General features: G+C 37.7%; 3 protein-coding genes across 3 annotated transcripts in view; 1 reads left to right on the top strand and 2 right to left on the bottom strand.

Moving 5' to 3' along the window:
- LOC149159259 (2-isopropylmalate synthase) overlaps positions 1-14,975 on the bottom strand; it is a 130,549-nt gene extending 115,574 nt beyond the window's left edge. The window contains exon 1 of the mRNA XM_089433458.1: positions 14,453-14,975. Coding sequence (XP_089289584.1) covers positions 14,453-14,659 — 207 coding nt within the window. The 5' untranslated portion in view covers positions 14,660-14,975. The remainder of the gene's footprint in view (positions 1-14,452) is intronic.
- On the bottom strand, positions 7,805-10,748 carry LOC149159261 (uncharacterized). Its single transcript, XM_089437595.1, has 6 exons — positions 10,615-10,748; positions 10,168-10,233; positions 9,251-9,629; positions 8,514-8,868; positions 8,115-8,214; positions 7,805-8,027 (listed from the first exon to the last, which is right to left on the bottom strand). The coding sequence occupies exons 1-6, from the start codon at positions 10,746-10,748 to the stop codon at positions 8,003-8,005; spliced, it is 1,059 nt and encodes a 352-aa protein (XP_089293721.1). The 3' UTR covers positions 7,805-8,002.
- On the top strand, positions 10,492-11,959 carry LOC149159260 (uncharacterized). Its single transcript, XM_089433457.1, has 3 exons — positions 10,492-10,839; positions 11,027-11,650; positions 11,796-11,959. The coding sequence occupies exons 2-3, from the start codon at positions 11,036-11,038 to the stop codon at positions 11,931-11,933; spliced, it is 753 nt and encodes a 250-aa protein (XP_089289583.1). The 5' UTR covers positions 10,492-10,839; positions 11,027-11,035; the 3' UTR covers positions 11,934-11,959.
- Positions 14,976-17,066: the final 2,091 nt, after the last annotated feature.

Genomic DNA, 17,066 nt, shown 5'->3' with positions numbered 1-17,066 from the left:
AACATAGATCATCTTTGAAATACTTTCAAGAAATAAAATCCTTCTCCTCAACAAAACTGCATCAAGAAATTGTAACTTATTGTTCTGTTCTAGCTGAAAAATAGGTGTTGGGACAGAGCTTTTGTCTCCTCATCAAAAATGTATTTTGCAAAACTGAAGGAGGCTTTTGGAGACCACTCTGTGCTGAACAAAAACCTCTCTTGGTTTTTTTCAATACCTCTCCTACTGCCCAAAAACTGTCTTTGAATATCAGGTGTAAACTGGAAAATTCTGATTTCTGAAAATATGGCTTCAAAGAAAGCCTTGTATCTCCCAACTGGTAACACTTATGAAAAAAGTGAGATAGGTTATTGTAGCTGGAGATTTTATGAAGAGAAACCTCCTTCAGAATTCCAAAATACTTTTGCATGTAGCCAGAAACAGATCTTGAAAAAGACTACTAAAACCAGAAAGCAGAATGTTTCTCTCAATGACTTTCAGCCATTTCATAGCGCAAGTTGAGTCATCAATTTCTCCCACCTCATAATGAATTTGAAGAAACTAAAAGAGGTTTTTGTAGATAGGTATGTTAGGAAGAAGAACCTCTTTCAGTTTTCCAAAATATGCTTTCAGTTGCTCAAGAAACCCCTTGGAAGTTGACTACTTAAAACAGAAAACAGAGTTTTTTCTGCTGAAAAAGGCTGCTTCAGCCATTTCGTAGCTAATTTCAAAGTTTTTTCAAAATGACTTGAGATATGACTTCTAAACACAAGGTGAGACTTCTAAGACATGGAATAAGGTTGTCAAACTTTGTTTGGAAATGAAATATGACCTTAAAGACTTCTAACCCTATGACCTAACCCTTTAAGCATGAAATGACCTAGAGACCCTTTAACACCATGACTAGAAGCGTTTGGAAATGAGAATGACACTATTGAGACTTTAATCCTATCACTTATCCCTTTAAGCATGCAATGACTCAAAACTTATTATAAAACCATGACTAGAAACAAGGCAAACTTTCCAAAGTTTAAAAAAAAAAATTGCAGCACCAATAATGTTGCAGATTGCCTCAACAGACCATTGATCATGGCGTTAACCACCGTGCTCAACTTTAGTGGGCACGAGACATCTGATTGGCTACTTCTCTACAAAAGCGACCCAAAATTCGGCCACACATACCAGACGCTCTTGGAGGGTTAGCAAGTTCCAGATTTTCACCTCCAGGATGCCTTGTTATGCCACTTGGGACACCTTTATGTTCCTTCAAGCGAGCGTGCCAAGATGATTTGGGAAACGCACTACAATCGGGTCGTTGGGCATTTTGGGGTCATGAAAACGATGGCAATACTCAAAAAGCATTTCTATTGGCCGAATCTTTGACAGGACGTCATGAAGTACATCAGATCCTACACTGCCTACGCCATTGCCAAAACGACCATCAAGAAGCAAGGCCTCTATACTTCGTTGCCTACCCCTAGTCGACCTTAGAAATCCATCTCCATGGATTACATGTCGAGCCTTCCTTCTACTAAGCATGGAAATGACTCTATTTTTGTGGTCATCGACAAATTCTCGAAGATGGCCATTATGGCGCCCTGCAAGAAGAATATCACAGCAAAAGCCATTGCTAAACTCTTCTTTGAACGAGTGTGGGTACACTTCGGGATCCCACAGTCTGTCATCTCAAATCAGGACAGCAGGTTCCTCAGTACATTTTGGTCCAATCTCTGGTCAATGTTGGACACCAAGCTCACTAAGTCCACAGCTTTCCATCCCCAAACTGATGGCCAGACAAAGGTCGTCAACAAGATGATCGTACACATTTTACGCATATATAACTCAAAGCATCCACACACGAGATGAGAGCCTACCCTATGTCCAGCACAGCTATAACCGAGCTCTCCACAGCTCGGCTAGACATAGCCCTTTTCAGGTGGGCTTGGGATTCTAGCCACTATGTCCCATTGATGTGGCCATACCATTTGCAGCTACTCAAGCAAATTCGGCCCATGTCCAGTCCGAAGTTGATAAGGCAAACAGCTTCATTGAGCACATCCAACATATCCACCAATAGGTCCATGACATTCTGGAGAAATCAAATGCCAAGTATAAGCAACGACATGATCAGGTGGGAGACAAAGTCTGGTTGCATTTGCAAAAGAAACGCCTTACCAAAGCCTATTAGAAACTTAAACCACTCTGATATAGTCCCTACACCATTACCAAGGTTGTGGGAAACAATGCATTTGAGCTCGACATTCCCGATTCCTTGGCTTGCACTTAGTATTCAATGTGGACCATCTTCGACCATAATTCCCACCATTGCTAGACACATCAGACATTGCAAAACAACTCACACCTACAGAGTTAAATCCAGACTTGCATGGAACAAGCCAGCACTGATCGAATGATGGACACGCAGATCAAGAACACCTGACAGCAAAGGATCCAACTATATCGAGTTGTCAAAGCAGACCAACTCCTTCAATAGGCAAGTGACTCACCAAGGACCAAGTTCTGCAGAAGTTTCCTCATCTCATGGAGGAACTCAAGGCAATGAGGACCATTGCTTCCTAAGGGGGTAGGAATGACCCAGGTGGATATTGGTGGCCAACCCGCCTATTCCACTTGGACCCCCACCATTGTTTGTTTCAGTTTTTTAGTTTCCTTATTTGTAGCACAATTTACTATTTTTGGCAATTTTTCAGGTCTTGAACTTTCACAGCCATTTTGAGGCCCTAAATGACGTTTTTTGGGAAACTAGTACCAAAATGAGTTTTAGATTGATGTTGGTCATTCAAAAGTTGTAGTCCTCGGATAGATCTTTCTATCGAGGTATTGTGCGCGTCAAACAGAGATCGTATGCCAAAGTTACGACCCCAGGAAGTTGATGTACCAATTTACCCAAACGGGGCCCATAGTTTGGCGCTTCATCTCCTAGGGTCAGGTTTTTGGATGTTTAGGGTTTTCCATTGTTTCTCAATAATAAATAGGCCTTTGAGCCTCATTGTAACACAGTTCAAAGGCATGTAGCCGCCACATCTCTTCTCAGAGATAAGCTACCATCGCCCGGGCTAGTCATATTTCCATTTTGTTTGTAAGCATATTTCAGTATTTGATATTAATGAAATGAAGTGTTATTTCTACCGCATCTTTGTATTTATAGTTATATCTGTAATTTGTTGCGTTCCTGTTTAAATCCAAATCACTAGTGCTTCTCCTTCTAGAGTGGTCCTCTAGCTCAAAAATTAATACAAGATAGCTTACATAAATTAATCCAATAACCTGGCAAATGGAAATAATAAATCAATTAGCACATGTAAAGTATTAAGCACAAACTGAAGCAATTATACCTCAAAAGTAAAAGAATACACCATATGAATAAACCCCAAAGTCTTTGTTTTATTAGATTTGGAAAAATAGAGTACAAATTTGCAAAGTCGCTAGCCTAGTAGCTTGATTTTCTAATTTATCAAACGAGGAGCTCAAAGCTCAATTTATAGAGAAAATGGGAGCAAATCCCAATGATAGATCTCATCTCTAATTGATCCCAAGGCAAAACATCTTGATCCAAAGGAAAAATGTCTAGATTCAATCAATAAATTCAAACCTGTTCTAGAGCTACTCTGTAATCCTCAAGGAGAGATAGTCGTTTTGCACATATGGTAAATGGTTGGAGTGGCAATTGAATGTTGGAGTAATGGGAGACCCCTTTCAAATTTATCCCAAGTCAAAGCTTGACTGAAATCCCCATCAACCTTGGAACTCGAATTATCTTCCTCAAAAAATGCAATTTTGTGGGACATTCATTGTGGTTGCGGGCCATCAATTTTTTTCTTGGGTCATCTTCCTTGGTAAATGGAATCCACATCACTTTTTTTTACTTAATTTCTACCCTTCGTGAATTTTCCACTTTAATTTTGAGCATTTTCAACTTGGAGAGAATTTTCATTCTCTCAATTATTAATTTATGTCTAAATTATTTATTAGTTTTTCTCAAAACTTAGGAAAAATTGGTTTTGAGGGATAAATAATCACTTTTCGACCCACAAAGTGTGCCTTAATAGAAATTTGAGGTGTAGAGGTCTAATTTTGAGTACTCACACCCCCTACGACTTCTCTAGACAACAATTATGACACTTTACATCAAAATTTATTGGAAATCCCACTCTACAAGAAGTTTTTAACAATTATAAAATGACACCTAGACTTAACCAAATTCAGTAAAACTTTAGAGATGATCTAGTATGGTAATATACATTGACTCTAGACACCAGTCTCGCTCTCAAGGCCATATATGTATCCATCAGATAACATGGGGCCTTCGTTGTTGGGTTCCGATTCTTACAATTCCTCTACTAATTACAGCAACCATCACTTTGGCAGTAGACTGCCTGCCCCTCCTCCAGCTTATCAGTCTTCTTTTATACATTAGGTAGGTACGGTGCTTATCTTACCGTGGTCAAGCAAGTTCTGATCTTATCAGGCCCCATAAAACCTTTCTATTGGATGTGGCTGGTAGTAAGCACTTTGAAGAGGTTTTTTGACTTTGTTTCTGTAAATCTAAAAGATTGGCAAAGTTCATTTGGCAGCTTTTCACAATTTTCAGTGGTGTTTTCTTCTATTAAGGAATCTTCTATTAAGGAATTTTATTTTTGTATAGTATTGAGTGCTTCATCACTTTCCCAGGTTACTATATACTGTAGTGTTTACAGTTCAAAGATGATTCTATGCATAATTTTGGTATTTTTTTATTTGTTTGACAAATCAGAGAGGATCAATCTGTCTCTTTGTGGAAGATTAAAATTTGGTGAATAATATATCATTTGTGATCTTGTTCGGAGCTCTTAACACAAGACTTTCAATTGCATTGTATGTCGAGGGCTGGTCTGTGCTGAATATGATTTAATTGTCCACTTGCACGTTACCTCATTGGTACCTGTTTACTCTACGCCTATGAAGCGAATCAGATTTTATTTTGATTAGTCCAATTGTAAGGCTATTTTTGAAACTGGACCCTGCCCCTCTTAAGCTGGACCCTGCCCCTCTTAAGCTGCTGCATGATTTAAATCCCCCTTTTTGAGCAGAAATGATTTGTAGTGCTAGTGGTATAGTTGTTATACCCTGCATTAATATTTTTGTGTTCTCTGTAACGAGGACAAAGCACATTGGAGTTATATGTCCCATCTAGAACTAGCAATTGTCTCAAAAGGTACAAAGAGAGGCCGATAGGATTATTAAATTAGAATTGTTGAATTTCTCTAGAAGAGATGTTGGTTCAAGCCTACAAGGAGCAAAGAGATTTGATGTTTGGAGTTCTATGCTTTTTAGACACCATATTTCTTTAAATACATCTTAATTTTAGAAATGGCCTAAATTTTGAAATGGCCTTGCCTAAATTTTGAAATTTACAAGAGATTAAGATTCTGAACCAAGACAAAGAAACCAAAAGAATCCAAAATTATCAAATACAAAACAAGCAAGGACACTAGAGCCCTACCCACATAACCAAGCTTTCTTGGCCTTTAGGATTCTTGTCATTGATTGGTTTTCTTCCAGTTATTAGCTCTAGAAGAACTACTCCAAAGGAATACACGTCCATCTTCTCATTAACCTTGCCATACATGAAATATTCTGGAGCCAGATACCTGAAATATGATAGCAGCTAGTTTTATGAAGGCTTGATTATAAATGACATTTATTTTCCTAAAGAAAGAGCTGTTGTAAAGAAAGAAATGGATATTTACCCAAATGTACCTACAACATCACTACCTATTGTTGTTTCTCACCCCCTCGAGAATAGATTCACTAATGGATTCCCACAGTCTGAAATAGAATCCAAGGCATAAAAAGGTAAACCTAGGATACCCACTTATTCAAGACATGTTCTCTAGAGACTGTCACTTTGCATTTAAGTAATTTCATTCATCCTCTTATGCAAATCTCAACAAGTTTCCTTCAACCGATCATCTTGGGTACCTGCTTGAGGTACTGGAGAATAACGAAGATGAGCCTAAGCGGGACAATGATGATCAAGAAAAGTAGAGACCATCATCCACAGTCTGCAGTTCTGTAAAATAAAGAACATGACAAAGATTTACTTAGAAAACAAGCTGTCAATAATGGGTTCCTGGAAGTAGTTGAATAGAAGCTACTTTGTTTTGTTTTGGTGATTATTATAAAAAGGTAATGATCAGTGGGTTTCTTTCCTTGCAACAGCTATGGGCATAACCTTCCAGAGAGTCCATTTTCAAATCTTAATGGATCCAATGGTATTAAAACAGTATTATATACTACAGAGAAAACAATGGGGAACATGCCCACTATTTCCGAAGTTTTAACACAAGCATCATCAAAATCTGCTATCGATAAGGAACTTACTTGTTCTATATGCCTGGGTACTTAGAATATTCGTTTTTTTACATTGTTATTTCAATGATTTATCTGTATTCTAACAACAGACAACAAAATCTGAAACTTCTACCCATAAATCTATGTGCAGATGTCGTTGTGGAGCCGAAGCAATTAGCATGTAGCCACTTATTTTTTTTCAAATGTGTGCCAAAGGTGAGATAAACCAAGCACTCATTTGCATTATTAAATCCATATATTTTTGAAAGAACATATATAACTGATTCAGGCTGCCATTTCTGTGAATTCTGTAGTTGTTTCTCACCCCCTCGAGAATAGATTCACTAATGGATTCCCACAGTCTGAAATAGAATCCAAGGCATCAAAAGGTAAACCTAGGATACCCACTTATTCAAGACATATTCTCTAGAGACTGTCACTTTGCATTTAAGTAATTTCATTCATCCTCTTATGCAGATCTCAACAAGTTTCCTTCAACCGATCATCTTGGGTACCTGCTTGAGGTACTGGAGAATAACGAAGATGAACCTAAGCGAGACAATGATGATCAAGAAAAGTAGAAACCATCATCCACAGTCTGCAGTTCTGTAAAATAAAGAACATGACAAAGATTTACTTAGAAAACAAGCTGTCAATAATGGGTTCCTGGAAGTAGTTGAATAGAAGCTACTTTGTTTTGTTTTGGTGATTATTATAAAAAGGTAATGATCAGTGAGTTTCTTTCCTTGCAAAAGCTATGGACATAACCTTCCAGAGAGTCCATTTTCAAATCTTAATGGATCCAATGGTATTAAAACAGTATTATATAATACAGAGAAAACAATGGGGAACATGCCCATTATTTCCAAAGTTTTAACACAAGCATCATCAAAATTTGCTATCGATAAGGAACTTACTTGTTCTATATGCCTGGGTACTTAGAATATTCGTTTTTTTTACATTGTTATTTCAATGATTTTTCTGTATTCTAACAACAGGCAACAAAATCTGAAACTTCTACCCATAAATCTATGTGCAGATGCCGTTGTGGAGCCAAAGCAATTAGCATGTAGCCACTTATTTTGTTTCAAATGTGTGCCAAAGGTGAGATAAACCAAGCACTCATTTGCATTATTAAATCCATAAAATTTTGAAAGAACATATATAACTGATTCAGGCTGCCATTTCTGTGAATTTTGTTGGTGCAGGTAATTAAATTGTCTGAGGAGTGCCCTATCTGTGTGCAACACAAGGGAAACCAGGGCTTTAAACTTTCTGCAAGGAGAGATTTACAATTTGATTATTACCCTTGGGAAAGAGAGCCAGTCCCACACCAAATGTGTCGTAGTTATACAAAATATACATCATGATACTCAGCTTGGTCCATTTCTCAGATGGCACCGGGTCTAAAATATAAAACAATTTGAAAATGGTGCAAATGCAATCCTTTGTACCTATATGAAGATACAGATAATGTACACAGTGCCCCGAGATACATCAAGGATTTTATCAGTATACTTGGTTGTGGCATCTGTCACCTTTAATACCCTTCCAAGGCCCTATTACCGATTACAGTATGGTGCCCATTCTCAAGCTGTCAAATGAATGAAATAGTAAAAACCTACTGGTTGAAATTGTTCCATGCTTGCAGGCTGACTATTTTGTCAGTCTACTCTTCATTCTTAGCACTTGTGCTGATGCATAACAGATTTCACTCAGATAGGAATCCAAAGTTGATAAACAATTTCTCGTGGCTCTCAATTAAGAGTGGAGATACTCACAGGGAACAGTAATCCGGGAGCCTATAAACATGGCGCTGAAGCATTATACTCAATAAGCACTCTGTTTCGTCTGGGAAGCAATCATACAGGAGAAGGCGCCCTGGAAATATTATGAACACTATCAATTTCATCAAAATTATAACTAAATGAAATTCACCAAAATTCTAACGTGAGGAAAAAGATAAGATTTGATAATTTTATTAATCTAAAACCAATGAACATAAAAGCAGGTAAATCGGACTTTAAAAGCACATCAGTATAAAAACAAGTAGGATGCCAAAGCAGATCCTATACCTAGGCTATCAAACCCAAAAAAACAAAATAAGTATGTAGAAGAAAGAGGCACAAAAATGTGGCATCAAAACAAATGTATTCTAGACACAGATGAACAGAACTTACCGCAACCAATAACAGCCGCAAGCTGAAGGGTAGGTGTTGGAGCATACAGGAAGGGGGAAATAAAATGGAAGACGGTTTGTAAACGAATAGTTGAATGGTGGATAAAGATCAAATCCATCAGACATGCCAGCACGTATTCACGCATGGAACAATCCTCATGATAGAGTGTCGTCTCAAATATAGGTAGAAGCCTAAAAAAAATGAGTCTGGAATTGAAGCAGCAGGAGCATGCCAATTTAAGTGCCAACAACCTGGTCTCTGAATCTTTAGATTGCAATCCATTTCCAAGATAAATTGCTAGTCTAGACTTCATCAAAGCTTCCTCCTCCTCCTTTGCCTCTTTCTCCAGCACATACTAAAAATCACCAAAATGAAATAACCATTAACCTCTGAACATAAACGTTAAACGCTAAACCCTAAACCCCCATTTTTAATAATAAATCCTAAACGTTAACACTCGGCTACCTTCGAATTATAAAATCTAAAACCTGCACTCTAGAACAGAGCCGTTTGCTGTTGGCATTCTCAAGTCTAAACCCTAGACTCCTAAGTCAGATATGCAGTTTAAAATACATCATTTATACTCTAAACACAATGTTAATGGATCCTTAAAACCGAAATCATGAACCCCAACCTATCGTTGCAGTTTAAATTCTAAGATATGAATCACGAACCTGGTCGATCTCTACTGAACTTTAAAATTCAATCCTGAACCTTAAATGAGGTAAATTAAATACCTCTAAAAGACGATCTTGATCGAAAATGGAGCTGCAAATCTTCTCCTCCACAACATAAAGCATCTTCTCATTCGAGGATTTGCCAAACCCTAATTCGAACATTGCTTCCCTGAGGGCATGAAAACTGAAATCTACAATGCATTTGGCGTAATCCACCAAACTCTGGGCCTCGACAACGGAATTGGCGTTAAGGGCTCGGCGGAGCAGCTGAGAGCAAAGTTGTTTGCGGGTACTGAATGGCAAAACAAAACCCTCAGATTTGAGGGAATCCAAAATTCCGCTCAGGGCCCGCAGATCTTTGCACTCGGACAGAAAATTGAAGCGGTCTATCCGCACTGAATTGGGATTTTCAAACTGAGCAGGCAGCCAGGAAATTTGTCTACAGATAACTATAGAAAATTCAAAAGATGCCGAGGAAATCGAAACTCCAGCGAAGCCATCACTACTGTCTGCGAAGGGTTTCGAGCGGGTAATCTCTCCAGCATGAGATAAACAGGGAGTTCAACCAGCGCTGATTAAAATTCCAACTATAATGATCTGATCCAACGGCACAATCTCTTTTAATCGTCTAACACATCAGATCAATGGTCAAAAATAGGACACGGTGGCATATAAGGGAGTTCTTCCCAGAGGGAAACGCCTTACGGCGTAATTAGACTTGGTACGGCAAATGAATAACAACAATATCAATTCATGGTCGTCCACCTCCAAGGAGAAAATGTGGTACCACCAAGACTTCTTATCCATATTTCAGAGTTTTCACATTCCATGCTCATAAACAAGTTACATCTCTTCACTAACTAACCAAATTTTTTTAAAGAAAAATACCTCCTTGAATGCCTTGTTCGACAAGATTGATGCAAAAGCTTTGGAATTAAGTGGGATAAGGTTATGTAACCACCCAATACTCCACTCACATGTCAATCATGTCATACAAGGAAATTCCAAGTTCTTGTCCACTTTCATCTGTAAACTCGATTCTCCTAAAACCCAAACATTTCAAACAAACAAATGGAGAAAAAGTTCAGAGTTGCTGTCCAACTTCCCTTCAATTTCAACTCCACATTATTGGTCGATGTGAAGTGGTTGTTCATGGGAAAAGTCCAAGGAATCTCTTTGCACAAGAAGCAAAACATAACAGAAAAGGTCACTAACAATAGGGGAAATTTTAATTTTGAGGGTTCAACATCAAGGATTGAAAATTAAATTTGATGTGGCACACACGGCACGTTACCATTATCGTTCACCCAACCCAAAACCAGATGTCGAATCAAAGTAGATGGATGAATTCTGGATCTGCCCAAGCATTTAATAAAAATAATTATATACTAATATATAGTTTTCTTAATTTCAAGTCCATGGACGTGAAGCATTTGTTTTGCAGTCGTCTGCCTGGCTGCTGCAACTGTAATGCACTCAGAGCAATTTTTTGCCTAGGAATGTGTGACGACTGCTGTAAAGACGAAGCAGCAGAAAGATATTTTATCCTTGTTACCATCTTCATACTTATTGTTCTTATCAGATTGAATTTGTGTTGAGAGGCCCATCTCAGTTTATCAGATTGAATTTGTGTTGAGAAGCTGATCTTGGTAAATTCTTTGTATTGAGATAATCATACTAGTAATTTTATCATCTTTGTATTGTGATAATGACATTGATTTTTATCAATCAGTTCTATTGTTGGGTATATACATATAGCATAGCTTTGAGTTTTTTTAAAGTATATACACAAAACAGAGCTTTAACTTTTCTTGTTTTGTTTGTTTTGTTTTGAAGATACACAAAATGCCAATCTGTGGGATTAATCTTGTGGAGATACAGAAGCCACTGCTGACCAGAGTTTTGAAATGGGCAGGAGTGGAGTCCAAGTTGATTGAGATTGAAGAAGGAACAACAATTCATTGTTGGGTGCCCACAAAAATTACAAAGCCACCATTGGTTTTGATCCATGGCTTTGCTGCAGAGGGAGGTGTGACATGGCAATTTCAGGTTGGAGCACTTAGTAAGCATTATGCTGTATATGTTCCTGACATGTTATTTTTTGGGAAGTCTACCACTGTGAGGAAGGAAAGGTCTGAGAACTTTCAGGCAGAGTGCCTGATGAAAATGCTGAGTAAACTCAGGGTAGATAGTTGTGCCATGGTGGGGTTTAGCTATGGAGGAATGGTGGCATTTAAGATGGCAGAATTTTATCCAGAGCTTGTGAATTGTCTGGTCATCAGTGGGTCCGTGATTGCCATGACTGATTCTATTAGCCAGGCTTCACTCAACAGACTTGGGTTCTCTTCTTCAGCTGAGCTGCTGCTTCCCACATCAGTTAGAGGGCTCAAGGCATTGTTTTCTGTGGCATGTTACAAGAAAATATGGTTCCCAGATTTCCTTTACAATGACTTTCTAGAGGTACAAAAAGATATGAAATAATTGCTCAACTACAAATATATAGATTTATAATTGCCATAAACTACAAATACCTGGATTTATAAATAGACTGTTATTCCATCCATGTTTTACAGTTTGTGATCAAATTGAAAATGAATGATTGCAGGTTATGTTCAACAACAGGGAGGAGAGAGGGGAGCTATTAACAGCTTTGGTTGAAAGTAACAAAGAAGCCCAAGTTCCAAGCCTTAGTCAGGTGATCAAGAACCATGACAGATTTAATATATGGATTGTTTGTTTTTAATTTTCTGCAAAGCTCTAAGTACTCTGAAAACCATTGTCATTTCCATGGGCAAGTTCCAACTGGAAGTATCACAGACTTTAAAAGCACATCAGTATAAAAACAAGTAGGATGCCAAAGCAGATCCTATACCTAGGCTATCAAACCCAAAAAAACAAAATAAGTATGTAGAAGAAAGAGGCACAAAAATGTGGCATCAAAACAAATGTATTCTAGACACAGATGAACAGAACTTACCGCAACCAATAACAGCCGCAAGCTGAAGGGTAGGTGTTGGAGCATACAGGAAGGGGGAAATAAAATGGAAGACAGTTTGTAAACGAATAGTTGAATGGTGGATAAAGATCAAATTCATCAGACATGCCAGCACGTATTCACGCATGGAACAATCCTCATGATAGAGTGCCGTCTCAAATATAGGTAGAAGCCTAAAAAAAATGAGTCTGGAATTGAAGCAGCAGGAGCATGCCAATTTAAGTGCCAACAACCTGGTCTCTGAATCTTTAGATTGCAATCCATTTCCAAGATAAATTGCTAATCTAGACTTCATCAAAGCTTCCTCCTCCTCCTTTGCCTCTTTCTCCAGCACATACTAAAAATCACCAAAATGAAATAACCATTAACTTCTGAACATAAACGTTAAACGCTAAACCCTAAACCCCCATTTTTAATAATAAATCCTAAACGTTAACACTCGGCTACCTTCGAATTATAAAATCTAAAACCTGCACTCTAGAACAGAGCCGTTTGTTGTTGGCGTTCTCAAGTCTAAACCCTAGACTCCTAAGTCAGATATGCAGTTTAAAATACATCATTTATACTCTAAACACAATGTTAATGGATCCTTAAAACCGAAATCATGAACCCCAACCTATCGTTGCAGTTTAAATTCTAAGATATGAATCACGAACTTGGTCGATCTCTACTGAACTTTAAAATTCAATCCTGAACCTTAAATGAGGTAAATTAAATACCTCTAAAAGACGATCTTGATCAAAAATGGAGCTGCAAATCTTCTCCTCCACAACATAAAGCATCTTCTCATTCGAGGATTTGCCAAACCCTAATTCGAACATTGCTTCCCTGAGGGCATGAAAACTGAAATCTACAATGCATTTGGCGTAATCCACCAAACAGCTGAGAGCAAAGTTGTTTGCGGGTACTGAATGGCAAAACAAAACCCTCAGATTTGAGGGAATCCAAAATTCCGCTCAGGGCCCGCAGATCTTTGCACTCGGACAGAAAATTGAAGCGGTCTATCCGCACTGAATTGGGATTTTCAAACTGAGCAGGCAGCGAGGAAATTTGTCTACAGATAACTATAGAAAATTCAGAAGATGCCGAGGAAATCGAAACTCCAGCGAAGCCATCACTACTGTCTGCGAAGGGTTTCAAGCGGGTAATCTCTCCAGCATGAGATAAACAGGGAGTTCAACCAGCGCTGATTAAAATTCCAACTATAATGATCTGATCCAACGGCACAATCTCTTTTAATCGTCTAACACATTAAATCAATGGTCGAAAATAGGACACGGTGGCAAATAAAGGAGTTCTTCCCAGAGGGAAACGCCTTACAGCGTAATAATGTAATTCTATTTATTATGATATAAATATAATTACAATTTATTCCCATGGAATCAAAAAATACCAAAATGACTCCAAAAAAAAATAAAACAAAAAAGCAAAAAAAAAATCGTTTAAAATGTTCCTATGAACCCTAAATAACAAAAAGGCAAATAAATGATGGAAATAGTGTAGCAAAAAGGCTAATAAATGATGGAAATAGTGTAGGGGTACCTCCAAGAGTAAAAGGAAACTAAAATAGGCCTGTAGCAGTTACTTGCTGATAAAACCTTGAAAACCCCTGCTCTTTTTTATGCCTTAGATGTCCAGCAGCGTTAGTGGATGACCCACAATTGTAAGTGGGTGCTCTATATGGGTTATTTTGTCCTCCTGTAGCTCTGTCACTTGCAGTCAACCAGCGGTGATGCATTTAGCTGAAACAGACTGAAAAGATGACTGAAATCGCACTGTGAAATGAATTTTAAAGTCATCCTGCGGACTCGGACGAGTCAAACTCGGTCAACACCGAGGTTAACTCATTCAAGTGAGAAAAAATCGTCTGCCTACTGATCCTCTCAGAACTCACGATCAGGAGGTTTAAATCGAAATTCATGTGGGTTGAAATAAATCTTTCTTATCTTTGATGAACTAAAATAAACCATGTGGGTTGTAAAAATAAATCCCAGTGTAGCATTTGTCACAAGCGAGTCGCATGTTCAATTCCCTGTGAGTCATGAACTACATAAACCCTATAGCTACCTGATATTACATGAGCAGTCAAAGCCTGGTAGTCACCGATAAGCAATTACCCCTAGCTAGATTTTATAAATTCTTGAGAAGAAATATGCACTAATTAATCAAAGCGAAGAAGATATAAGTTCCTGCGAAGAAGTATGCATTAACTAATCAAACCGAAACATATAATAATTTGGGAGCTTCGAGAATGAAAAAAAAAAAACCTGGGTTTCGCATATAAGCGCATTGTAGTAAGAGGAGAGATCCTTCCAGTGATCTGGGAGTTCATGACTGCCATTAGTATTCTGGTGAGAGAGAGCTCCATTCAGTAGGTTATTTAAGGGCACCCATGATAACCACGATACACAACCACCACCATTATTTTCTGTCATTTTACCCCCAACGGGAGGACAAGATTCGGCCATGAGCATGAGAATTTTGATTGTCCCTGGGATCAGAAGCTGTCTGCCGAGCTCGAGGGAACGAATGAGAATTTTGATTGTCCCTGGGAGCAGAAGCTGTCTGCCAAGCTCGAGAGAACGAATGAGAATTTTGATTGTCCCTGGAATCAGAAGCTGTCTGCCGAGCTCGACAGTACGAATGAAAATTGGGCGGCATTACAGTTTGAAATCATGTGATATCTGTTTCAAACGGCCACATGCGTATATAAGAATTTCTTTAATCTCTTAGCTTTATATATACATAGCACTCAAAACAATTTAATCTAACATGGTTTAGTGGCATTCAATGATGGAATTTGATGGGCAATTTGCCTGTCACGAGCTATTTTACCCGTATTTAACGTTTGAAAAATTGAAGTGACCGTCTTTTGTGACGTGCGTTAAAGTTTATAAAACGTTGTTTTGACGGTTTGTTTTTTACCCAAAACGTTCTTAAGACTTTATCTTAAGCTGTTGAATAATTAGATATACGGTTTATGCTTAAGCTTTTTTCAATTTTAGTAATAATTAAGTGAAACATATGATTGTATTAGAAATTTACTTATAAGCTTTATTCAATTTTACTAATAATTAATTTGAAATATATGATATTTACTTATAAGCTTTATTCAATTTTATTAATAATTAATTTGAAATATATGATTTTTTTAGAAATTTACTTATAGTTTAAAAAGTGAAAGTTTGTGTTTTATCCAATTTTGTTAATAATTAGCAAGTGATATCTATTTTTTTTTAATTTATTTTATAGTTAAAAAATTGAAAATTTGTTTATAGTTTAAACAACCAATTTTGTTATCTAATTTTTCATTGTTATTCAATTTTGCCAATAATCAATTCTAGATTTATGATTTACTCATAGTTCAAAATTGGCTTATAACTAGCATAGACCCATTTTAACTCCTGATCACCAAGAACTGAGGTGGTTCAAATCTCTCAAAATGCAAGTGTAAAACTTGAGGAAAGATTTTCACTTCAAAGAGATTTGATTCCTCTAGGTTCTCGGTAGATCTTGAATTAAAATGGATCTATCTATCACACTATTAATTCAAAGTCACTAACATCACACCAAAACTAAATGCAGATTACTGAAATAGAAGTAAGGAGCAAATTAGCAATACGACATGGATATTAATAGATGAAAGTTGAAATTTCTTCATTTGTTTTGAATTTGCTACCTAAGTTGTACCCCTGCGACCCACCAAAACCAAGATGAGCTAGAGAAAGGCTCATTGGTGCACCACAGACTAAGCGATGGGGCTTAAATGAGAAGGAGAATGCAAAGCCATGCACACCATAGCTACCAAAAGTGAAGATCCTCGAGTTTCCAAATGCGAAGGTACAAAATGTCGATGAAGATGTTTTCCAAGAGGTGAACTATAAGCCCATGGAAATTTTCGTAAACCTTATGTTGTGGAACGCCACACTTACTATGTGGGGGTGGGAGCATGGTGATGCTGGTTCATTTCCTCTAGGAGATCAAGGGCGAGATGGTAGTTCTCCAGTTGTCGTTGTAGAGCTGAACCTGGTGGTCCCAACCATGAAGTGCAATAGGCCATCAATACTCTACAAGACCAAGTGAATAGACATTGTTCCTCGACACCTCAACTAATAGAAGGTGCGTGCACAGTGCAAGGGAAATCTGAACCCTTCACATCAAAAAGGTTTTGGGTAATTCGACCCTTTAATCTTCTAACCCTCATGGGTACCACCAAATGTGAAATGGGCTCGACAAACTCTGATATCTTCAAGGGACAAGCGTAGAGAGAGGACCAATCATTTGGAAAGAAGCCAAAGGAACCATCACTAACCTTCTTATCTACAATAGGTAGCGACATGCATTTCTCAATATACATTAGAGAATAAGTGTGGTGGTAGTGGGAGCAGGAGGATGTAGTGGCATAGTCCCTCAAGTGATGGGGGTCACATGATGGGAGTTGTTGAGAAGAGGCTACTAGATTTAATTTATGTAAATACCCTTTGTTCATCATAGGTATATATACTGATTACCTTTGTTCATTATATGTAATGTTTAGATCTATTCTGGAAAATTCACATTTTCTTATCTTCTTCCATTTTGTATACTGCTAATCCCTTCTCCATTTAAACATAGCAGAGTAGAAAGGAACATTATTATAGAGCAAGGCATAGAGGGTCGTCGGTTGTTGAGTTGAGTTCAATTCCATTGTACATTATTGATTTGTCTTTCCTTTTCTTATTATGCTTCTTTCTTTCATTGATGCTTTTGCTATGTCAATGGTTATTTCTCTGTTCTTGTTCTTGCTTGTATGTTTTTGTGGAGTTTGGGGTTTTTGTTTTACTTTGATATTGGTGTTTTTTTAAGTTTTTTTATTGTTTACATTTGGTATCGTATGAGAGG

The sequence above is a fragment of the Pinus tabuliformis genome, chromosome 5_2 (genome assembly GCF_031772625.1).
Source record: "Pinus tabuliformis cultivar Carrire ecotype Pingquan chromosome 5_2, CPIR1, whole genome shotgun sequence".
Classification (NCBI taxonomy): Eukaryota; Viridiplantae; Streptophyta; class Pinopsida; order Pinales; family Pinaceae; genus Pinus; species Pinus tabuliformis.
This window is presented reverse-complemented; position numbering and strand designations above follow the sequence as displayed.

Excerpts from the sequence above, each read along its gene's own strand:
- LOC149159261 (XM_089437595.1), bottom strand. The coding sequence starts at position 10,748 with ATGGTAACAAGGATAAAATATCTTTCTGCTGCTTCGTCTTTACAGCAG. Across the intron at positions 10,234-10,614 it reads CTGCAAAACAAATGCTTCAC|GAGAATCGAGTTTACAGATG; the intron begins GTCCATGGACTT and ends TTTGGGTTTTAG. Across the intron at positions 8,869-9,250 it reads ATCAAGATCGTCTTTTAGAG|TATGTGCTGGAGAAAGAGGC; the intron begins GTATTTAATTTA and ends GGTGATTTTTAG.
- LOC149159260 (XM_089433457.1), top strand. The coding sequence starts at position 11,036 with ATGCCAATCTGTGGGATTAATCTTGTGGAGATACAGAAGCCACTGCTG. Across the intron at positions 11,651-11,795 it reads TTTACAATGACTTTCTAGAG|GTTATGTTCAACAACAGGGA; the intron begins GTACAAAAAGAT and ends GAATGATTGCAG.